Genomic DNA, 24,636 nt, shown 5'->3' on the forward strand with positions numbered 1-24,636 from the left:
TCCCCTGAGTTATCCTTGGTCACTGTTGTCGAGACGGGTTGCGCCGCTTTGCCCCAACCCAGCGTAGCAGCTCCATTGGCCTCCCTGGTTAGAGAGAATGGCCCTCTGTCCGGGCTGGCTGGCTTCTTAGCGTTTCCTGCCCGCCTCTTATGATGTGTTACTTCGCTTGTAAATTGTCCGTCCAGCCAATGAGCCAGACACCTGCATCATTGATTGCTCCAGGAAGTGGTGCCGTGAGCACTCCGGTGACCTCAGCTGTGGGGACCCCAGAGGCTTCCCCAGACCGAGTGAGTCCAGGAGCCCAGCCTCTGACTCATGAGTCCAGGGAGCCTGGCGAACTCAGCTTCTGTCATAGCCTGTGGATAATCCCAAGCCGTTAACAGAAATTAACCCCGTGGCTCCTTGGGGGCCAACGCGAGAGCAGAGAAACCTTTCTTGTGAGTCACGGCAAATATTTACCCTCAAAAGCTTGATTGGGAAACCGTCTTAAGCTCTTGGATGGCACGACCCCGGGACTTAAAGGGCCCCTCTGCCAGCTGTGGTCTGGTGTGCAGCGTTGAAAAGGCAACACAACTCCCTTGCCTTGAGCCTGGGGAAGGGTCCCCAAGCTGCCAGACCTCAGAGAGGAAGCCTGGGGCTCGGTCCTTCCCAGGGAGATGGAAGCAGTTGGTGTCACTGAGACTGGGCTCCCTGACGACCCTGCTTTGGTTTCCTGGCTCCGTGTTTGTAAATGGGGTTTTCTCCCGGCTCACCCCTTTGCTTCTCAGTAGAAGCGTTTATAGGCCAAGCGCGAGGTGTGACATCCTACGCTGACCCAGTTCTGCCCTCCACATCACATCGCATTGCATCAGCCTCAAGGAAATGAAGGAGCAAACCCAGAGCCATCATGGCATTGGATGGCTTTCGCCTGTCTTCCGTCGGAGTGTCTGTCGTCTTTATTATTATTATTTACTTATTTCTGGCTGCACTGTGTCTCTGCTGCTGTGCTTGGGCTTTCTCCACTTACGGTGAGCCGGGGGCTACTCTCTCGTTGCAGTGTGCGGGCTTCTCGTTGCTGTGACTTCTCTAGCTGCAGAGCCCAGGCTCCAGCATGGGCAGGCTTCAGGAGCTGCAGCATGCGGGCTTCTTAGTTGCAGATCATGGGCTCAGTGGCCCTTTGGCTACGGGGCCTTAGTTCCTGGACCAGGGATCGAACCCGGGTCCCCTGCACTGGCAGGCAGATTCCTCACCACTGGACCACCAGGGAAGTCTCAGGAGTGTCTGCTCGATCCATCCAGCCGCCCGTCCCTCTGTCCTTCCACCCAGAACCTACAGAGAGCTAGCTACCTGGAAAGATCCGCTGAGTCTTCTGCCAACCACATTTGCTCGGGGGGACATGGCAAGTAGGAGGGAGCCCCCCTCCCCCTGAAGATTTTGCAAGAAGCAGAGCCTTCTTGAGAAGATATGTTTTCCTTCTGAAGGTCTAGTGCCCACACCGTCCTGGACTCTAGAGCAAGAAAGGAAAGAACTCTGGTAAAGACTCCAGGCAAGAGGTCTTCTCTCAGAGGCTGGTCCCCTTGAAGTGACCAGGCGCCAGTGGACTGTGTTCATTTTGTCTTGTGTCGCCGACTTTCTGCTCTTGTTTTAAAGAAACAGGTGCCTCAAGGTAACGCTATAGGTCTTACCTTGTTCGTATTTGAACTTTCACCATGCGCTGGAGATTGACTCATCAGTCAAGCTGTTATATAAATAAGAGCGTTGATAAGGAGATAGCTGAGACTCCACTGAATAAACAGCTTCCTCAGGGTAGAAATCGCCTCACAGCCAAGTTACAGGTAATGGTTTGGACATGGAGGTTCCCCCAGACATAGTAATGGGGACCCTCAGCTTTAAGAAAACACTACGTAGGGAGTTCCCTGCTGGTCCAGTGGTTAGGACTCGGCGCTTTCACTGCTGTGACCCGGGTTCTGCCCCTGGTTGGGGAACTGAGATCCTGCGAGCCACAGGACATAGCCAAAGAAACAAAAACCATTGTGTAAAACTTTGGGGGAGCCAGTGAGTTTCTTAGAGTCCAGTTAGGAAGAAGCTCAGAGTCAGCATGACACACAGGTCTCGCCTACCCTAGGTTCTGCTATTGACCTTTCTGTAGTTTTGTAGCCGGGAGTGGGGTCTGGCTACTCGCTGTTTAAACGCCATTAAAGCAGCAAAGTTGGTGGAAAGGAAACTTTGCTTTAGTTTGGATGCTGCGGGGTGGGGGTGGTTGTGGACACCTGTCCAGAGGCTGACTCCGCCTCCCTCCCCACACCGACAGTCAATCATCAGGGAGCAGGAAATGTTGTAGACAGAGGGAGCCGGCCACATGGAGAAACAGCACAGTCAGCTCTGACGGTCACCCTGACATTGGTCATCGGTGGTCTGACCAGCCTCATCTTGATTGCTCTAGGTACAGTTGTAATCTTCAGGGCCGGTTTTAGAGTCGGTTTGTTCCCGTTTCCTTGAGGCCAGTTCTTGGGATTGTGGCCGCTTACGTTGTGGCTGCATTCTGGTCATCGTGTAGTTAGCGTCTTCCACCTGGTGATGGGGTTTCAGTATCTACGCTGCTGCTGCTGCTAAGTCGCTTCAGTCCTGTCCAACTCTGTGCGACCCCATAGATGGCAGCCCACCAGGCTCCACCGTCCCTGGGATTCTCCAGGCAAGAACACTGGAGTGGGTTGCCATTTCCTTCTCCAATGCATGAAAGTGATAAGTGGAAGTGAAGTCGCTCAGTCGTGTCCGACTCTTCGCCACCCCATGGACTGCAGCCCACCAGGCTCCCCCGTCCCTGGGATTTTCCAGGCAAGAGGACTGGAGTGGGGTGCCAGTGCCTTCTCCGTCCAGTGTCTGTGAGACAACTCATATCCCAAGCATGTGGCTTAGAGTGTCGTCTCCAGCCCCGAGGAGAAGCTCGCTCACTGACTACATTGCCGTTCAGTCTTGCTGGATTTGCCTGTTTCCCTTTGTTTCTGCGTGTTCTCACTTCTGAGAGTAAGCTCCTTTGGCTGAAGTTCGTCCACAGACAGAGGGCAGGTGGGGGACATTGGAGAGCGAGGACCACAGCATCCTGCTCCGTTTCAGCTTCGGGGGGAAATGGTTCTGTCTCACTTGAGGCAGAGGGTCCACAGCGGCAATGGACGAGCAGGGGGTGCAGCAGAGCGAGGAGGATGGGCCCCGTGGCTGCTCCCCTCCCCGCCGGCCTCGTTTGGCCTCTCCTGGCCCGCCATGCCCCACTCCTGCCTCCCTCCGCTCCTCTACCCACCCCAGCGTCGTGAACACTCAGAGTCACCCTTCTGATCATGTTACGCCACAGCCCCCAGCTGTCCTCAGAGAAGCACCAAACCCTGAACACGTGGCTCGGCAATTCCACTCCTGTTTTCTGCCCCAAATGACCAAGACGGGTGTCCCCACGAAAACTCGTACAGCCAGCGCTGTTCACAATAGCTGAAAGGCAGAAGCCATCCACATCTCCATCTGTGGATAAACAGATGCAGAAAATGGGGTGGATGCACGCAATAGGATGCTGACTTAGCCATGAAAAGGAATAAAGCACTGGCACATGATATATCGCAGATGGACTCTGGAAACACGGTGAAAAGTGCAGAAGCCGCCCCCTAGAGGCCACAGGTCTCATAGAGCCATCTCTTCCTGTTGGCAGGACACTGGCCCAGAGGCTCCCTGTTGCAAACCTGAGGCTTCCCGTGTCCCAGGTTGTCCTGGCCATCAAGCCCTTGACCTCGCTGGCCCTGAAGCTAACAAATGTGTAGAGCCGAGTTTCCCCTGCCTGCCCATCCCCTCCCTGCACCACTCATCTTTGCCAGCTGAGGAGCTAGCAGGAAGTTCCAAGCCCCCTGAAACTCCTTTCATTTGCAAAGGAATATCAACCCTCCCTGGGTTCAGGAAGCCCAGGCCTGGTGTTGGACTGACTACGTATTCACAGACCAACCTAGACAGCATATTAAAAAGCAGAGACATTACTTTATCAACAAAGGTCCGTCTAGTCAAGGCTATGGTTTTTCCAGTGGTCAAGTATGGATGTAAGAGTTGGACTATAAAGAGAGCTGAGCACAGAAAAACTGATGCTTTTGAACTGTGGTGCTGGAGAAGACTCTTGAGAGTCCCTTGGACTGCAAGGAGATCCAACCAGTCCATTCTAACGGAGATCAGTCCTGGGTGTTCATTGGAAGGACTGATGTTGAAGCTGAAACTCTAATACTTTGGCCACCTGATGCAAAGAGCTGACTCATTTGAAAAGACCCAGATGTTGGGAAAGATTGAAGGCAGGAGGAGAAGGGGACGACAGAGAATGAGATGGTTAGATGGCATCACTGACTCGATGGACATGAGTTTGGGTGGACTCCAGGAGTTGGTGAAGAACAGGGAGACCTGGCTTGCTGCGGTTCATGGGGTCGCAAAGAGTCGGACACGACTGAGCGACTGAACTGAACTGAGTCTCTTCCTGGACACGGAGGGATGCAGGGACCAAGGGACACACACATTCTCACTCCATGCAGCCAGCCAGCAGTTTCCCACCAGAGCTCAAATCTCCCTGTTCAGTTTGCACTAGGCACGCGGTTCAATCATTCTCCCGGAGGAGCAGGTGGCGTTCAGCTTTGAACTTGGTCCACGTGCCCCAAGGATAAGCGAAGGTACAGCTCAGTCTAAACAAGGGACTAGGGAGGAAAAATCTCTGCTCCTTAAGTTTCGCGCTGGCCAGGAGCCAGGCGGAGAGGGCCCTGGGACAGCGGCTGCCCTCGAAGGCTATTGAGAGTGTCTGTTATTCAGCCGTGGAGCATTCAGCTCCGAAGATCGTGCCCGGGAGATTGTCATGCGGCTGGAAAAGAAAGGAGCCTTTCAGCCCCCCCCCCCACCCCCCACCCCTCTCTCTCTCTCTCTCTCTCTCTCTCTCTCTCTCGTTTGGCCCAGACTGCAGCTTTGGCTGAGCCGCCCTTTTGGAGTTTCCTCTCGGCGTGATCGGTTTTTGCTGTCCAGATGTGCACAACGCAATGGTGTGGGGTTGGAGCTTTCCAGATGTATGCCAACAGGAAAAGTGAGCTTTGGCCAAGGCGGGGGCCTGTCTCCACAGCCCCCGGAATCCAGACAACCCACAATGCCGTCGTTGTGTGGGAGTCACAAAGCTCAGGGGTCTGGAAAAGAGCTCCTGGGGGCACCCGGCTAATCTCCTTACTGTACGGCTGGAGACATCGGGGTCGGGGAGTCGTGACATGCTGGCTACTGACTGCCTGCAGCTGGGAGCCGACCAGACGTCAGGCTTGGCTAGAATTCATGGGCCCGTGTCTGTGCGCAGGTCCGTCTCAGCAGTGTGCACCCGGCACTCTTGTAGGTTCTTGGGGGCAGACAGGATCCGCAGCTTGTTCTGATGCCAGGTCAGGTGCTGTTCAGTCACTCAGTCGTGTCCGACTCTCTGCGACCCCACGGGCTGCAGCACACCAGGCTTCCCTGTCCTTCACTTTCTCCCGGAGTTTGCGCAAACTCATGAGTCGCTGATGCCATCCAACCGTCTCATCCTCGGTCGACCCCCAGCATCAGGGTCTTTTCCAGTGAGTCGACTCTTCGCATCAGGTGGTCAAGGTATTGGAGCTTTGGGAGGTAACAAATGAACAATCGACACAAACAATAAGTAGATTATACAGAAGCTTAGAGGGAGGAGTTGCTGTCCAAAAATAAACCCGATAGCATTGAAGGCACATGCGAGTAACCCCAGCATTTTTTTTTTTAAGTAGAAAGGACATATCGGAATGGGGCGGGACCAAGTGGCCTCAGTCCATCCCTGCAATCATTGTATGGAATCAGCCTTGGCAACTGAAACTAGGTGATGTGATCAGTACACAGAAAAAAAAAAAAAGACAATAAAGTCATGGCCAGGGACATTTCTGGCTCAGCCTTTAAAAAAGGTGGAGAAATGAGCCACAGATACCTGAGAAGAAGGTTCCAGTAGAAACGCCCTGAGGCGGGGCAGCCAGGCAGGCTTCAGGGTGAGAAAGGAGGCAGGTGCTGGAGGGGATGGAGCCGGGCGAGGAGGCCGGGGGCGGGCGGGAGCGTGGGGGCTCGTGGGTCTCAGGGGCCGTGCAGACGGTCTGGGCTCTGCCTCCGAGGGCTGTGTGCTGCCCGGGGATGCTCTGAGCAGAGAGGCATGGCAGGCAGACACAGCGGACGTGCTGAGAACGGACTCTGGGGGTGTGGGACACGCAGGGGGCCCAGTCAGGACGCTGAGCCTGTTCACCAGGGCGAGATGGTGGGGTTCCCCCGGGTCACTGGCCACGTTTCCTGCGTCTCCCGAGAGATGGGGGATGGGGGGGAAAGGGCCTGGCACCCAGCGCTGGCTCCCCAGCCATGGGACCCCCGGCTGTGTTCTCAGGTTTCCCCCTCACCCTTTCAGGGCCTTGGTTCCTACGTCCACAGGACAGAAAATGAACTTATACCTCCTGAGTGAAAGAAATCACAGATGCTTATAAAGTCACTTAAAAAAGAAGTCCTTTAGAAGAAGGTGCCAAAATGCTGGAAAAGGTTATAGCTGTGGTTTGCAGTGGTATTTTGTGTGCTGAAAAAAAATGAAATGTTTTAGTCCCAAGCCCTCCTCTGAAACGTTGAGCCTGGCTTGATGGAAGCGTTCAGTTTCTATACAGGCAGGCACAGCTCAGAGATGCCAGACCCCTGTGACAAAGCGAATCACACGAATTTTGGGGCTTCCCTGGTGGCTCAGCCATAAAGAATCCACCTGCCAAGCAAGAGATGTGGGTTCGATCCCTGGGTCAGGGAGATCCCTTGGAGAAGGAAATGGCAACCCACTCAAGTATCCTTGCCTGGAAAATGCCATGGACAGAGGATCCTGACGGGTTACAGTCCATGGTGGTCACAAAAGAGTCAGATACAACTTGGCAACTAAACAGCAACAGCAAGGCCTCACACCTGTCCTGTGCATTCATTTGACTGACTTGCTGGGAGACTTAGCTGGTCAAGGTCCCTGAGGCATCTCTCAGGGAGTAGAGCTCAACTAGCCGGCTGTAGGCGCCTCTGTCTTCTGACAAGGAGAGGTGCGCAGAGGTGGCCTGAATCACCCGCTGACACCACCCTGCCTTGTGGCTTGACTTCCTGGGGCTCCTCCCAGCCCTCTTCAGGGAGGGCGGCCGACTTGAAGGGAACCGATGGGTCATCTCATCACTCCAGCCCATGGCAGTAAGCCTCCCAGAAGAGAAAGAAGGGGTGGGGGAGGATCCCTTGCGTGCTAAGCCAGCTCCACCGAGCCGGTAGGGCCGGGCAGCCCTGCGGGGAGCACCCAGCCCCTTCCCACCTGCAGGCTCATCAAACACCTCGACAAGCAGCCCGAGTGGGAAGCCGGTGATGTCACCGCCGAGCCTGAACAATCAGGCCTTTCACAGCAGGATGATAACAATCACCACCGTATGTAAGGGCCTGCCACGCAAGAACACACACGCTCATCACTCCTGGGAGGATCTGAAAGCCGAGGTGAAGCAGGGCTTGTCAGGAATATGCCGGTCTCCTTTCATAATCAGCCGGCCAGAGAACATAGCCCGAAGAGCCAGTCTGCGGGCTGCAGGGAGGCTCACTTGCCAATTTTCAGAGAAACCGTGACTTTCTCCACCTTTTCCCCAGGAGGCCTCGCCTGCAACCCCAGAAACAACCTGTTTGTTGTTCAGTCGCTAAGTCGTGTCCGATTCTTTGCAACCCCGTGGACTGCAGCCCACCCGGCTCCTCTGTCCATGGGATTCTGCAGGCAAGAATACTAGAGCGGATTGCCATTTCCTTCTCCAGGGGATCTTCCCGACCCAAGGATCGAACTGGTGTCTCCTGCACTGGCAGGTGGATTCTTTACCACCGAGCCACCAGGGAAGCCAAAGTAATCCCTACGCTGAGCACAGTCTGTGTTGGGGTTCAAGCAGAAATATCCCACTGCACAACTCCAGGGGGCGCTATTCACTGAGAACACAGTGTGCCCCCAGAATCATGCGGCGCTGTGGTTCTGAAGTTACTGCCTCCAGAAGAAGGAATCAGGGTCCCAGCGGTTCTCAGGTGTTGCTTTTGCCTTGAATCCCAGGAATCTGTCTTGCTGCAGCTAACGTTCCTAGGAGGGTCCCCTCCACTGAGCCTGGCAACGCTCAAATGAGATGCACGTGGTCGGGCGGCTTTCTTGTTCAGTCTGGCAGTTTCAGGCGTTCACGTGTTTGTGGAGAAAGCAGTTCACCTAAGCGTGCTCACTCTGTTCCGTGGTTCTCAATGGGGGACGTTTTGCTGCGTCTGCAGATGTTCCTGGTTGTCCTGACTGAAGGGAAGCTGTTGGCCTCGGCGAGTAGAGGCCAGGGATGCCACTGCACATCCTGCAGTGCCCCAGATGGGCGCTCACAGCAAGGAACTGGTCCCGTGTCCAGAGCAGCAGGTCGAGGAGAAGCCAGCTGTAGGTGGGACATTCTGACCCCCCTACCTGGAGTCTCTGATCACAGCAAGGAACTGGCCTCCAGTGTCCAGAGCAGCAGGTCGAGGAGAAGCCAGCTGTAGGTGGGACATTCTGACCCCCCTACCTGGAGTCTCTGATCACAGCAAGGAACTGGCCTCCAGTGTCCAGAGCGGCAGGTCGAGGAGAAGCCTGCTGTAGCTGGGATGATCTGACCCCACTACTTGGAGGTCTCTGATCACAGCAAGGAACTGGCCTCCAGTGTCCAGAGCAGCAGATCGAGGAGAAGCCTGCTGTAGGTGGGACGTTCTGACCCCTCTACCTGGAGGTCTCTGGTTAATATCACCCCCATCAGGCCTTTGCTCCCTGACTGCCAGAGTGAGCCAGAGCCTCAGCTCACTGGTCCAGGAGGCATGAGGCAGCATCTCCTCCTCCGCTGGGGCCTGGAGCCCAGATAACCGTCTCTCTCCAGGTTGCTCTGACGGGTCTGCGTGAGGCCCAAACACACGAGGCATGTGGAGCAGTGGTCACGGGTCTCCTCTGTCACTTCCCAGCTGGGTCACCCTGGGGACACGTCACCTGACCCCCTTGTGCATCAGTTTCCCTATCTGTGAAATGGGGGTGATGATGGTAGAAAACACTTAGGAGGTAGTTGTGAGTACAGAGTGTGTCGCTACACGCAAAATGCTTCCAACCACGCCCGACATTTAGTAACACTCCATAAATGGGCAGAGATGATTATTCTAGCCAGAGGACCTTAGTCTCCCTCCAATGGGCGTGGTAACGACAGACAAGACGGTTTCGGCTGCAGGTTGTTGCAGTGGGGTCTGTACTGCTGCCGACACTTGCCAAGAGCTTGCCCCAAGCTCAAGGCCAGAAGCTTTTGTTTTTTTTGGCCACATGGCAAGCAGGATTTTAGTTCCCTGACCAGGGATCAAACTGGCACCCTCCTCAGTGGAAGCACTCAGAGTCTTAACCAAAGGACGACCAGAGAACATTCATAAGTGAAAGGATTGAGTGGAGACGTCAAAGGCATGGATTTCAAGGGAACCCTCTCATTCAGCACAGGGGTCAGCCTCCAGAGATGGGTGGAGACCCTGGGATGGAACCTCAGGCTTGGCCCTTGGGGAGACCCCAGGGGCAGAGCTGAGGCATTTGTCCTGAAAAGCCAGCAAGCTTATTTGCACAAGGAGGAGTCTTAGAAGATGATGCCAAGGAGAGATGGGCCTTGACTCCAGAGCGTTTTCTGCTCTTGTTTGTGCCCTGTGGCTTTAAATTGGGGCAGGGGAGAGAGGGTGGGCCTGGACCGCCCCGCCCTAAAATCTCACATTGCTTGCATTGTCCATTCTTCCTGATGGAAAAGCACCTCCCATCTCGCTCTAGATCCTGAAAGGCTTCTCATCCTTCAAAGTCCACCTGGAATGTCACCTGCTCCAGGAAGGGTTTCCAGAATCCCTTTCTCCGCCAGAATCATTTCTCTCCATGGGCTTTCTGCTTCTCTCATGGCCTTTGGCCAGATGCTGTCCTGGAGTCATTTGTAAGTGGGTCTCTTCGTCCTCCATTAGATTGTAAACTCCTGGAAGAGGTGGGGCCCTTCCTGACTTCTCCATGTTCCGTGTGTGTGTGTGTGTATGAGCTCTCGCACGTGGCTGGGGCCCAGTGCTGGATTCTGGAGTTACTCCTGAAAAGCGAATCCCCGCTGGCTACCAGCCGCTGTCTCCAGCCTTGGCTCTGACCCGGAGGTCACAGAATCTGGAAGGGTGAGGAGTGTGAGCTGGAGGAGGAATCTGGGCAAGGTCAGAAAGATCACCGGGCTGTGGACGCTCTCACGGTGTCCTGTCCCACCAGCCAGGCTAGGTCCCTGCTGCTCCTAAGTCAGCTCTGAGGAGGGAGCCCTGACTCCCTGCGCCCCGGCTTCCCGCTGCTCCTTCGCACCTGGACGCACGGTGGCCATGACCCCCTGTCACGTTTATTCCTGCCTGTGTTGGGTCTTCACTCTGCGCCGCCTGTTTGCTGGTTGTGGTGCAAGGTCCTCTCGCGGTGGCTTCTCTTGTTGCCTCTCTGGGCTTCCCTGGCAGCTCAGATGGTAAAGAATCCGCTTGCAGCGCAGGAGACACAGGTTCGATCCCCGGGTCAGGAAGATCCCCTGGAGGAGGAAATGGCAACCCACTCCAGCATTCTTGCCTGGAGAATCCCATGGACAGAGGAGCCTGGCGGGGTGCAGTCCCGGGACTGCAGAGTTGAACACGACTGAGCGACTAACACTCTCTGTTGCAGAGCAGTTTCTAGGGTGCATGGGCTCAGTAGTTTTGACGCACAGACTCCAAAGCATAGGCTCAATAGTCGTGGCGCACGGGCTTAGGTGTCCCACAGCACGTGGGATCGTCCCTGACCAGAGATTGGACCAGTGTCCCCAGCATTGGCGGGCGGGCTCTGCACCACTGAGCCCCAGGGAAGCCCCCATCAATTTTGTCGACGCATCCTCTGTCCTCAGTGACCCTCCCCTGTGATGCTCCTGCTGTTTCCCAAGATCCCCTCCAGCACCCCCACCCCAGTCTGCAGGCCATCGGACGTGGTCACAAGTGGCCTCTGGTGTCCTTGGCTCCCAGCAGGGTAGGGGCTCCTGAGATGGAAGTGGGCGTGGCCACTGTCCTCGCCGTCAGCTTCCCATTTGATGGCTTCTTAGGCCAGTGGCTGTCAACACTGTTAGCACATTCCTCAAGTCTACAGACCCAGCGCCTGACCCCATCATTCTTCAGAATCTCCCCCTGGTGCGGGGGCAGGGGTGGTTAATTCCTGAACTGATGCAAGTGGAGAAGCAGAAGAGAGAGTGTGGAGGGGACTGAGCCTTTCCACTGGGTCACCCCCACAGACGCCCAGGACACAGCGTCCACAGGAACCTGATGCCCCAGCGTGTGTGTGCAGAGGGCCGCCAGGTTAAGAAGGGATGGATACAAAGGTGGGGAGGGCAGAGCTGCTGTGGTCCAGCCCTTGCTGTGGCTAAAGGAGTCCAGCTGCACTCAGGAGCGATTCCACGGTGTGAGCAGGATCCCAAGGGTGCGGTACCTGGTTGGGCTGGCAGCCTTGTGCCGGAGACGGGGCAGGGCCCCGGGAACATGGCTGGCCAGGCCTAGAAGAATGGGGTTTCTGTGCCGCTTATCAGGACGGTGGCTCCCAGGCAGGGTGTAGAGGTGGAGGTTCCACAGCTGCCCGCCTGACTGATGGCTGCAGTCAGTCCCAAGTCATGGGGAGGACTTTGAACAGATGGAGCCCCACGTCTGACTCACTGGCGACATGGGGCAGCCACTCCCTCCCTGACTAGGTCTGGGGTGAGTCCTGTGCCTGCCTGTGGACGAGGGGGACAGGTGATGGCCTGGGACCGCGAGTCAGCCGCAGAGTGCCCTCAGACAAGGGATGTAAGGCCTGGACAGGCACCGTGACCTTCCTCATTGAAAAAAACCTTGTTGCATGCATGTGCGTGCTCGTGTCCAACCGTGTCACTCCGTAAACTGTAGTCTGCCGGGCTCCTCTGTCCATGGAATTTTCCAGGCAAGGAAACTGGAGGGGGCTGCCGTTTCCTTCTCCAGGGGAGCTTCCTGACCCGGGGATCGAGCCCGCGTCTGCTGTGTCTCCTGCATCGGCCGCAGACACCTCACTGCTGCGCCGCCTGCAGGTCTGAGTGGCGAGGAGGACAGGGCAAGCCGGCCGCTGCCCAGAGCTGATGGGCGGACGCCCACTGGCAGCAAGGTAGACAGACGCGAGCAAGCTGACCAGAAAGCCAAGGGACGGCGGAGTCTCCCTCTTTCATCCAGTCCATCCACGACTCCCTCGGGCCACGGTCCAGCACTTTTGCCAAGTGGCACCCACGTCTCAAACCCTGGAGACCTTCAGTGATCAGATGAGCTCTGGTGGAAGGGCTGCCCTGTGGAGCTGTCCAGCCAGGGTGGAGTCTCGTCTGGGGAGATACCCTAAGACTGCCTTCCCGTTGCATTCAGCCTGACCTGGTTTCCCTCCCGTGTGCCGTTCCGTCCTCTGCCGGTGGACGTTCAGCTTCGTTGCAGTCGCTTGCTGCCTGCGAATGAGGGCTCCTGGTGTATGTGGGTGCCGGGGGGTTTCCCCGAGGATCACGGAGTACCTTTGTCCTGTCTCTCTCTGTTTCCCCTTCCCTTCCACTCCAATGCCTGGTTTCGGTGCAAAGCAGGCTCTCCAGGCTTGGCTGCAACCAAATGACCAATTCACAGAACCCAGGTAGGAGGGCAGAGGGTCGCGGTGAGCTCCCCAGAGCCCCCAGAAGTGCAGTGTTAGCGGCAGACCGGTGAGCAGAGGCCGCGGGGAAGCCCAGCCCAGCCCCTGATCTGTGTCCCCATAACAGTCTGCGTCTGAACCTCCTTGTCCCGTTTCTGAAGTTGCTTCTGAACAAAAATGTGACCTGTCCATCTTCAGGCCATAAGGGAAGGGCCCACCCCATAGAGGCAGGGAATCAGGTCACATGGTGGATGTCGTTAACCCCACGTGACCCCTTCCGTGTTCTGTATGAGGTCTGAGGTGTGGAAGTGAGGTGGCTTGTGTAGAGCTGTGTGGGTAAGAGGCAAACCCGGGTTCTCCTGACACCCAGCCAGCGTGCCCCGAGCTGTGCTGTAACGTCCGTCAACACTGAGCGTCTCCAGGGCCCCGGGATGGCGTGAAGCGGGGAGGATCCTCGTCCCCTCCTCTTCATGCTCTAACCTTTCCCCGTCCTTCCCCCATCACAGGGATCCACCCGCGCCTCTGACGCTGCGAGAGGGCGCTGCTCAGAGGCTGGGCCCCATCTGCCTGGGTGCTCTGCTCTGGATGTCCGCCCTTCATGCTCCTTCTTGGTCTTTCAGGAATTTAGCCCTTGGAATTGGGATCCAGAACTTCCCGGAGGGCCTCGCTGTCAGCCTGCCTTTGCGAGGGGCTGGATTCTCCACCTGGAGAGCCTTCTGGTAAGTGCTGCAGACGCCGGCGTCAGGGGCCAGGGCCGGTCTGCGGTGGAGCTCAGGGCAGTCCTCCAGCCGGCTTCTCTCTTCGGGAGTGAATCTGGAGCTTCCAGAAGCACCAGACATCTGGTTGGATCCTGCACCCCCAAGGCTCATCCCTTGACCTTCAGCCTTGTTTCCTATTTTCAAAAGCCCTCCAGGGTTAGCCACGCCCACTCAGGGTGGGGTTTTCTCCCCTGCTGGTGGGAAGACCCGAGGCAGCTCTGCCATCCACTGGCCCTATCACAAGCCCTGGGTAGGCTCACTCACCCCAGTCTGTCCCCAAGGGTCATCACACCAGTTCCCATCATGACCCTCATCAAGGTGAGGGCCAGGGTTCTCTCAGCAACATCTGGGCAGGTGAAGCCCGTGGTGCTCACACTTGATGTTTTCATAATCCCCAGAGGGCTTTCTGGGGCTTCCCAGGTGGCTCAGTGGGAAAGAACCCACCTGCCAATGCAGGAGACGCAGGTTCCATCCCTGGGTTGGGAAGATCCGCTGGAGGAAGAAATGGCAACCCACTCCAGTATTCTTGCCTGGAGAATCCCATGGACAGAGGAGCCTGGCGGGCTGCAGTCCATGGGGTCACAAAGAGTCACAACTAAGTGACTGAACAAAGGGCTTTACAGTCTGTTTCCGACTTTTACCTTTTCAATGACCTGTAAGGTGCGTCCCCAGGCTTCAGAGGAGGGGCCCGGGGGCCCAGAGTGTCAGATGGTCAGCTCCTCACGTGGTGGTGCCCAGGCTGCCGTTTCTTCTGCCTGTCAGCTCACAGGGCCCCGAGCCTCAGGACGCCTCTTGGTTAAAGCAGTCGCCACTCTAGAATGTTGGCTGAGAGCTTTCCAGGACTGCTAGCAACAGTTAAAAAGCAACTTCCGTTTTATAGGGTCTTAAGACTTACAAGTTCTTGCATATAGGTCAATCACTTTACTTCCATCGTTATCATCTCTTCCTCTGTCACGGGAGATGACAGAACAGAGCTTTGGAGAGAAGAGCAGAGCACGATGACCCTAGAGGTTTTTGTCAAACGTCAGTTCCCTGCACCTGAGAGCCTTCATCTCATACAGGAGAAGGTCCAGGGCTCCGGAGGGTAGGGAAGAGGCACCTGCGCAGTGTCCAGACCCCGAGATGAAAGTTTCTGTTTAACCAGACACATTCAAGAGCTGCAGAGGGTGCTCCAAGCATGGAGCAGGCAGCAGTGGCTCCTTTGAGGATGCTGCGGTGCAGGCGGTGTCTCCCGCATGCCCTCCAGCTGTTTCTGGTCAGGGCAAGCGGGGGACTGGCTGCTGGGAATTCACAGTCCTAGCCTGTCCTCTTGGTGGGGGCAGGAGGAGAGGTTGTCAGTCACCCCCATTTTACAGATGAAGGGACTGAGGCTTGGGGCCAGATGCCCACAGAAGGAACAGTGGGAAAGATGTCTCAGCACCTTGTGTTTTGGTGTTCGGCCCATACAGGTGTCTCCTGCTGGTGGCGCTCAGCCATGGGGCTCACGTCTGGGCTTCTCTCCTGGCACTGAATTCTCAGGGCTCATGGGGGCTGCTGTTTTAATAGAGCTCGTGGGATTCCAGCCTCCAGACACCCTCAGATGAAGGGTGTTTTCCAAAGGAAAAATCTCACCTTAATCCAAGGAGGGGGTGTTGTGGGGAGAGGCCCTCACTGTATACCCAGCTAGGTAGGTCCACCCTGTAGGCAGGGGTTGGCGGGTGTGGCTCCTTCAGAAGGGGTGCCATTGTGGCTGGAACCCCCAAACATACCAAGCACAACCCAAGTCCTTAGGAAGTGTCCACAGCACTCCTCGTACTGTGTTCTAACCTTCAAAGGACCACGTAGCCCTCAGCTGGTGAATGACTGGCGGTGTAACAGCAGTGTGTCCCTACAATGGGATATTATGCAATCTTCAAAGGGAGGAAGTCCACTTGTTACAACAGGGATGCGCCTTGAAGTAAGCCAGTAAAAAGGATCAGCTATTGTCTGACGCCATTTATAGGAAACATCCAGAGCGGGGAAATCCCTAGAGACAAAAAGTAGATTAACGGTGGTCAGGGGCTGAGGGTAGGAAGAAACAGGGAGGGGCTGCCAGTGGGTATGAGGTTTGTTTTGGGGGGTAATGAAAATCGTCTGGAATTGGATTGTGGGGAAATTGTTGCCCAACCTCGTGAATACACTGAAAACCACTGAACTGTACACATTCAGTGGGTGCGCCATTTGGTAGGAGAATTCTATCTCAATAAGGCTGTTATTTTAAAAAGACAATGTGGGAAACTTAAAACTCTTAAAATAAACCTGGGAGGGGGTGTCTATGGTGACTGTGTAATAATAGGGAGTTGGGAAAGCAGGCAGGTGGTGTTATAAAAACAACACACATGAAGTGGTTTTGCCCAGCGATGCAGGATCTGACCTGGAGGACAATGCATCCCTTTGGCAGAGCTGAGGCAGCCCGCGGAGCACGCGGGGTGTCCGCCCCAGCCTCCCGGAGGGGACGCGTCTGTTCTTTCCTAGGTACGGGCAGCTCAGCGGCATGGTGGAGCCTCTGGCCGGGGTCTTCGGCGCCTTCGCGGTGGTGCTGGCCGAGCCCATCCTGCCCTACGCGCTGGCCTTTGCGGCCGGCGCCATGGTCTACGTGATTATGGATGACATCATCCCCGAGGCCCAGATCAGGTGAGAGCCGCCCCGTCCCCGCCCGGCCTGGTCTCCATCCCAGCCCTCCCCCGACATCTGCTCTGCCTTTATTGGCCCCTCTTTCCTTCACCTCCACCTCTTCAGGCCCCTTCCCAAGGTCATCTCCACCCTCTCCTCCGCTGGGTTCTTTGAAACCGAAAGAGCAGTTACAGGCAGGTGGGTGGAGAGTCGGAAGACCTGATATCAAGCCCCGCCCTCCACCCCCAATACACAGAGGACTGTTGTATATTCTCTGTGTCTTTCTCTCTCTCTAGATTTTACTGGGGCTGGAAAGAGGGAGAGGTGAGCTCTTTAACCACAGCTGTACCTCCAGGTCTTTATTTTCCAGCTATAGGCCAGGTGTTGGGGAAGAGGGAAGGGGGACCCTTGCCTTTATTTCCTGTCAGTTTTCCTAGAGGAATGATTTTGAGGCTGGTTTACAAGGTCAGGTGACATAATGTCTTCGGGAAGTCACTGCAGCTGTTTGTTATTCAAGCATGGATTCCAGAGCCTTCAAGGTGACCTTGAGAAAGTTACTTCTCCAGACCTCCGTTTCCTCACCAGGAAAACGGGGATGATAACAGAACTGATCTCATCTGTGGGTCCTCAGAGTTTACATGGTTTCGTTTACCTGGCATGTACTGTTAGTCTCTCAATCGTGTCCCGCTCTTTGCAACCACATGGACTATAGCCTGCCAGGCTCCTCTGTCCATGAAATTCTCTAGGCAGGAATAATGGAGTGGGTTGCCATGCCCTTCTCCAGGGAATCTTCCCAACCCAGGGATCAAACTCAGGCCTCCTGCTTTGCAAGCGGGTTCGTTACCATCTGAACCACCATGGTTCAGTTCAGTTCAGTTTAGTTCAGTCGCTCAGTCGTGTCCGACTCTCCACGACCCCATGAATCACCCTAATAAAAGTTACTTGTGCAAAAGTAGGAAGTCAAGAAACACCTGGAGTAACAGGCAAATTTGGCCTTGGAGCACGGAATGAAGCAGGGCAAAGGCTAATAGAGTTTTGTCAAGAGAACGCACTGGTCATAGCAAACACCCTCTTCCAACAACACAAGAGAAGACTCTACACATGGACATCACCAGATGGTCAACACCGAAATCAGATTGATTATATTCTTTGCAGCCAGAGACGGAGAAGCTGTATACAGTTAGCGAAAACAAGACCAGGAGCTGACTGTGGCTCAGATCATGAACTCCTTATTGCCAAATTCAGACTTAAATTGAAGAAAGTAGGGAAAACCACTACATCATTCAGATATGACCTCAATCAAATCCCTTATGATTATACAGTGGAAGTGAGAAATAGATTTAAGGGACTAGATCTGATTGATAGAGTGCCTGATGAACTCTGGACGGAGGTTCGTGACATTGTACAGGAGACAGGGTCCAAGACCATCCCCATGGAAAAGAAATGCAAAAGAGCGAAATGGCTGTCTGAGGAGGCCTTACAAATAGCTGTGAAAAGAAGAGAGGCGAAAAGCAAAGGAGAAAAGGAAAGATATAAGCATCTGAATGCAGAGTTCCAAAGAATAGCAAGGAGAGATAAGAAAGCCTTCCTCAGTGATCAATGCAAAGAAATAGAGGAAAACAACAGAATAGGAAAAACAAGAGACCTCTTCAAGAAAATTAGAGATTCCAAGGGAACATTTCATGCAAAGATGGGCTCGATAAAGGACAGAAATGGTATGGACCTAACAGAAGCAGAAGATATTAAGAAGAGGTTGCAGGACTACACAGAAGAACTGTACAAAAAAGATCTTCACGATCAAGATAGTCACGATAACATGATCACTGACCTAGAGCCAGACATCTTGAAATGTGAAGTCAAGTGGGCCTTAGAAAGCATCACTACAAACAAAGCTAGTGGAGGTGATGGAATTCCAGTTGAGCTATTTCAAGTTTTGAAAGATGATGCTGTGAAAGTGCTGCACTCAATATGCCAGCAGATTTGGAAAACTCAGCAGTGGCCACAGGACTGGAAGAGGTCAGTCTTCATTCCAATCCCAAAGAAAGGCAATGCCAAAGAATGCTCAAACTACCGCACAATTGCACTCATCTCACACGCTAGTAAAGTCATGCTCAAAATTCTCCAAGCCAGGCTTCAGCAGTATGTAAACCGTGAACTCCCAGATGTTCAAGCAGGTTTTAGAAAAGGCAGAGGCACCAGAGATCAAATCGCCAACATCCGCTGGATCATGGAGAAAGCAAAAGAGTTTCAGAAAAACATCTATTTCTGCTTCATTGACTATGCCAAAGCCTTTGACTGTGTGGATCACAATAAACTATGGAACATTCTGAAAGAGATGGGAATCCCAGACCACCTGACCTGCCTCTTGAGAAACCTGTATGCAGGTCAGGAAGCAACAGTTAGAACTGTACATGGAACAACAGACTGGTTCCAAATAGGAAAAGGTGTACGTCAAGGTTGTATATTGTCACCTTGCTTATTTAACTTATATGCAGAGTACATCATGAGGAATGCTGGGCTGGAAGAAGCACAAGCTGGAATCAAGATTGCTGGGAGAAATATTAATAACCTCAGATATGCAGATGACACTACCCTTATGGCAGAAAGTGAAGAGGAACTCAAAAGCCTCTTGATGAAAGTGAAAGAGGAGAGTGAAAAGGTTGGCTTGAAGCTCAACATTCAGAAAACAAAGATCATGGCATCTGGTCCCATCACTTCATGGGAAATAGATGGAAAAACAGTGGAAACAGTGTCAGACTTTATTTTGGGGGGCTCCAAAATCACTGCAGATGCTGATTGCAGCCATGAAATTAAAAGACGCTTACTCCTTGGAAGGAAAGTTATGACCAACCTGGATGGTATGTTGAAAAGCAGAGACATTACTTTGCCAACCAAGGTCCGTCTAGTCAAGGCAATGGTTTTTCCCGTGGTCATGTATGGATGTGAGAGTTGGACTGTGAAGAAGGCTGATCGCTGAAGAATCGATGCTTTTGAACTGTGGTGTTGGAGAAGACTCTTGAGAGTCCCTTATACTGCAAGGAGATCCAACCAGTCCATTCTAAAGGAGATCAACCCTGGATGTTCATTGGAGGGACTGATGCTAAAGCTGAAACTGCAATACTTTGGCCACCTCATGCGACGAGTTGACTCACTGGAAAAGACTCTGATGCTGGGAAAGGTTGGGGGCGGGAGGAGAAGGGGACGACGGAGAATGAGATGGCTGGATGGCATCACCGACTCTGTGGACATGAGTTTGAGTGTACTCCGGGAGTTGGTGATGGACAGGGAGGCCTGGCGTGCTGTGATTCATGGGGTCGCGGAGAGTCGGACACTACTGAGCGACTGAACTGAACTGAACTGAACTGTCATTATTGGGGATTTCCCAGGTGGCACTAATGGTAAAGAACCTGCCTGCCCATTCAGGAGACATAAAAGACACAGGTTTGATCCTTGGGTGTGAAAGATCCCCTGGAGGAGGGCATGGCATCCCACTCCCGTGTTCTTGCCTGGAGAATTCCATGGACAGAGGAACCTGGCAGGCTTCAGTCCATGGTGTCACAAAGAGTCAGACACAACTGAAGCAACTTAGCATGCACGCTTGTCAATATTGCTATTTTTTTTAATTGAAGTATAGTTAATTTACAATGTTGTATTGGTTTCAAGTGTACAGCAAAGTGATTCATTTATACATATTTAGATATTCTTTTTTGGATTTTTCTTTTTAAAGTTTTTTTTAAACCAAATTTATTTATTTTGATTTTTGGCTGGACCCTCTACTGTGTGGGATCTTAGTTCCCCAACGAAGGATTGAACCTGCACACCCTGCTTTGGATGGCAGCATCTTAACCACTGGACCTCTGGGGAAGTCCCTCAGATTCTTTCCATTGTAGGTTGTTACACGATGTTGAATATAGTTCCCTGTGCTCTACAGTAGGCCCTTGCTGTTTATCTGTTGTATATATAGTAGTGTGTATCTGTTAATCCCAAGTCAATATTATTATATTACTATTATTGTGAATAGGAGTAGTGTGTTTCTCTCGGAACTGGACACTGCGGAGGATGCTGTCAGCTTGGACGCTGTCCCCTGCTGCATCGAGGTCTCACTCTCTGCCTTCCCTTCCCTCCTAGTGGTAACGGGAAACTGGCGTCCTGGGCCTCCATCCTGGGCTTCGTGGTGATGATGTCGTTGGACGTTGGTCTGGGCTAGTGCCGAGAGGCTTCAGACCCCGGGAAAGGCAGCACGAGGAAACGGCCACCGTTGGCTTCGGCAGGACCAGCCTCTTTCTTCACATCCGAGCGTTTTCCTTCCTCTCCTTTTTCATCTCGTTACCTTGATTGACGCTGATTAAAATACGACACTTTTTAGATTTCTTTTGAGGGAGATAGTGGTTTTATTTGGAATTTCAAGCAGGCACAGAACTACAGACTTTTGCTTGGCCGCTATGTAGGATCTTTCTTCAATGGGGTAACCAAGGACACGCAGATCAGGGAAATCTTTTGTATCTCCAGTCGCCCTCGCTAGACTCAAAGGAAGTTCCTCAAGGTCACCTCCAGAAGCAAGAGAGAAGTCTCCCAAGCATCTTTGCCTAGTGACTCAGAAAGGCCAGGACAGCCTTCATCCGTCCTTCCCGCTCGTTTACTGCTGATCCTGTCCATCAAGACTGGAACAGGAGCATCATGGACAAAGCAACCCAGGGAGGAACTTACCTTCCTCTTTCTCCCTGACGGGGGATGTTGCGTGGAAGGAGGCGCAGACGAAGGAAAGAAAATCAGCCGGTCTTTTCTCTCTTTTTCTGAAGGCAGAGATTGGCACTGTCGAAGTTAAGGGAATCAGGACAGCTGTGGATGCACAGGGGCCCTTTGAACCGAGGACAGAGTGGCGCTTCGATCAGAGACCTCCGCTCTCTCTAGACTCCAAGAGCCGCTCACTCTGCCAGGGTCTCCAAGTCCCCCAGACGTGCGTGTTAATAAGCTTACAGCCTTCAGTTTTCTAAGAGCCTTGGGGACACCAGGAAACTGCTAGAACTCAACCCCTTCATTGACTTACGGAGGGGGGTCACTGACGCTCGTCTAAGTGATACAAGAATCTGCACTGGGTCCTCCTCCTTTGACGATTTGGTAACTTGTAACCTGACCCAGACCTCCTAAGCTGTTTTACTGGATTTGGGTCAGAAAACTCAGGATGAGACAGGAAGAAGGGTAGAATAACAAGAGGTATTTTTTACATTTCCCCTTTAAAGCAAATTTTAGCCAAGTCATCATTCTAAAATGACCCCTAAAGAATGAGATTTGAATGAGACTTGAAGCCAGTCTGCTCCCTGGTATATACACACAGCTTCTCCTGCAGGGGTGGCATATCTTGTCTACTTCAAACATAGCTGAGGCCTGCCGTTCTCGCTGGTCAAAGGTGCCCAGGGGACCCTGAGTGGGTTCTGCTGACAAGGCGGGCAACCCAAGAGCCAGGTGTTACGGTGCTGTGTGATCGAGGCCCACCCCAGGGTGACATTTCTCATCGCTTCCAAGGGTGCGTACACTGCTCTGGGAATGCCCTGTGCTGGGTCTATGTACGTTCTTACAGAGCACTGATGATCACCATTGAAGACACGTTCGGAAGTTTGATTGGTGGAGATTCATTGGTTTGGTGGTTGGCATATGGGTGTTTTTATGTCTTTGTAACAGACTTCTACATAATGCAGACTTCTTTCTGATGGACAAGACCTCATAACTGTGATTAATACCAATAAAGGGGATATTGTTGTGGATGACCTGTGCTATGTCCAGTCCTTCTCAAAGCTGCCTCTTTCCTGTAGATGATAAGAGAGCTAACTAGAGTTAGTCCTAGCATCTGCCCTACCCATCACCAGGAGAAGCAAAGAAAAGAGCTCAGGTGGGAAGGGCTAGCTAGAGTCACGGTTGCAGACAACAGCGTCCAACTCCAGTTTACTTAGGCAAAGAATTTAATGGAAGGTTATCAGGGAGCTCATAGGGTCTATGAAGAATCAGACTTGAAAATGGGCTAGATCCAAGAAAACTAGAGGTCTCAGGAGTGGGTTGCCATTTCCTTCTCCAGGGGATCTTCCCGACCCAGGAATCGAACCCATCTCCAGCATTGGCAGGCGGATTGTGCCACCGGGAGGCCCCAGAGCTCTGGGAGTATGACCCAGTCACATCTTAGAAAGAGCTTGACTTGGATGCCATGGTCCCTTGATCCTGGACCGTTACTCAGACTGCTGCCACTTGATGCCACCAGCATCTCCATGGGAAAGAACTCTAAACTGATCCCAGTTGTTTGTGTCCTGGCCTCACATTGAAACTTCTGAGCAGAGCAGGGTCATCTAGCTGGCAGAGTTTGGATCCTGTGTCCATGAACTAACAGGTCTTGCCCTCTTACTAAGACTCCCGTAATCATGGATTTTCCAACTTTTGGAATGAGTTCAGAGAGTGGAGAGCCAAAAGAATAAAAAAATTAGCTTTATTGCAGCCTCAGTCTTTTGCTGTTCAACATCTATATACATTTCCCTCCGTTTTTTTAATTTTTAATTTTTTAAATTAAGAATTTATGATAACACATTTATAGAAGAGTTGAAAAATACAGAACAACGTTACATATCGTTCTGCTGTATATTACAAATATTTTCTAAGTGGGTAAGTTAAGAGTTTTAGTTGGAGTTTCAATATCAAACTCTCAAAAATTGAGAGAATGAATAGACAGAAAACTAGAAGGATACAGTAGACCCGAAAAGCCCTATGAGTCAATTGAACGTAATTAAGATTTATACAATTCGGGCTTCCCTGGTGGCTCAGACGGTAGAGAATCAGCCTGAAATGAGGGAGACCTGGGTTCAATCCCCGGGTCGGGAAGATCCCCTGGAGAAGGGCAGGGCAACCCACTCCAGTGTTCTTGCCTGGAGAATCCCATGGACAGGGGAGCCTGGAGGGCTGCAGTCCACGGTGTTGAAAAGAGTCTGACACGACTGAGCAACTAAGCACATAGCACTCAACAGCAGAGTACAAGCTCTATTCAGGTTCCCATAGACGATAAACCAGGAGACACTGGACTGTATTCAGGGACGTAAAACAAGATGCAAAAGTTTCATGGTCTAAAGGTATTGAAATCATACAGAGTCTGTTCTCTCATCACTGTGATTCTTCTATTTTTTTCTTAAAAAAAAAAAAAAAAGCAAAACCTTTCTGCTTGGATAATGGAGCTATCCCTCGGGCAATCTAAACTTTGTAATTCCCTTTTCCCTGGAGACTAGCTGCCCCAGTGGTAGGACACTCCTTTCTCGGACACAAGCACTGTAACCAGGCAGAGTCCAGCACTGACTAGAGAGGGTCAGTCGGTAGAATGGAGGTGACAGCATGCCTCCCGCTTTTCCTTCAGACCTGCTTCGTCTGGCTGAGGGAGAAATGATACCACGTAGTGATGACTCATGCTGAGCAAACACCCATTTTATAGAACAGTATCTCAGCCTCATTAGATACTGTCTCCCAGCTAGTCATAAAACCAAATCTTGGATAATCTGTTGTTGTTCAGTTGCTAAGTCATGTCCAACTCTTTGCCACCCCGTGAACTGCAGCACACTAGGCTCCTTTGTCCTCCAGTATCTCCCAGAGTTTGCTCAGATTCACGTCCATTGGTTCAGTGACGCCATCTAACCGTCTCATCCTCTGCATCCTTCTTTTGCTTTCAATCTTTCCCAGAATTGGGGTCTTCCCCAGTTAGTCGACTCTTTGCATCAAGTGACCAAAGTGTTGGAGCTTCAGCTTCAGCATCAGTCCTTCCAGTGAATATTCAGGGTTGATTTCCTTTAGGATGGACTGGTTTGATCTCCTTGCTGTCCAGGGGACTCTCAAGAGTCTTGTCCAACACCACAGTTCAAAAGCATCACTTCTTCAGCGCTCTTTATGATCCAAGTTTCACATGTGTACCTGGCTACTGGAAAAACCATAGCTTTGACTATACAGACCTTTGTTGGCAAAGTGACGTCTCTACTTTTTAATACACTGCCTGGTTCAAAATAGATGACCAATTCTGGAGGACAGGATCAAATTGTAAGGATATCTGCCATCACCTTCCCTCTTTGACTGTAAAGTGAATTCCTCGTTCAGAAGCGATGTTATAGGATGTTATCGGATGCCATGGTGATAAGATGGACAAGAAGTTTATTGCAAATCCAGACATATGAGCCTGCCTCTGTGAAGAGCAATCTCTGCCTTTTCCGTAATGGAAGAGGTCCGAAGCAATCAGTCTGCAGCCAGGCAGCATGTGGGACCACTGGCGTGCCATCAGTGTGCAGAGTCAGGGATCGTCACTTATCCTGTGAGCACGTGCTAGCCAGGGCTGATGGATGATGGACAGCCAGTACTTGAACCCATGCCTTCTTTCCTTCTTTGACAGCGTAGCCACTTTTATTCTTGAATCAGCTGAGAAAGCAGCAATGTCCCTGGGAAAAACCCGTTACTCTTAGATTGTCTTTGCCACTTAATAATAGTCTCCTGCACAGTGGAGGCTCTGGGTGACCTTTCACTCGACGGACAATTATTTTTACAACTGCC

At 52.6% G+C, this 24,636-nt stretch overlaps 1 protein-coding gene across 4 annotated transcripts in view; it reads left to right on the forward strand.

The window, feature by feature from the left end:
- SLC39A11 (solute carrier family 39 member 11) overlaps positions 1-21,839 on the forward strand; it is a 289,985-nt gene extending 268,146 nt beyond the window's left edge. For all 4 annotated transcript variants that reach the window (XM_055408696.2, XM_055408697.2, XM_088829378.1 and 1 more), the window contains exons 8-10: positions 13,309-13,407; positions 15,940-16,098; positions 20,206-21,839. In XM_055408696.2, coding sequence (XP_055264671.1) covers positions 13,309-13,407; positions 15,940-16,098; positions 20,206-20,284 — 337 coding nt within the window. In that variant the 3' untranslated portion in view covers positions 20,285-21,839. The remainder of the gene's footprint in view (positions 1-13,308; positions 13,408-15,939; positions 16,099-20,205) is intronic.
- Positions 21,840-24,636: the final 2,797 nt, after the last annotated feature.

The sequence above is a fragment of the Moschus berezovskii genome, chromosome 20, assembly GCF_049115385.1.
Source record: "Moschus berezovskii isolate FMDL1 chromosome 20, NW_MosBer_1.0, whole genome shotgun sequence".
Lineage (NCBI taxonomy): Eukaryota > Metazoa > Chordata > Mammalia > Artiodactyla > Moschidae > Moschus > Moschus berezovskii.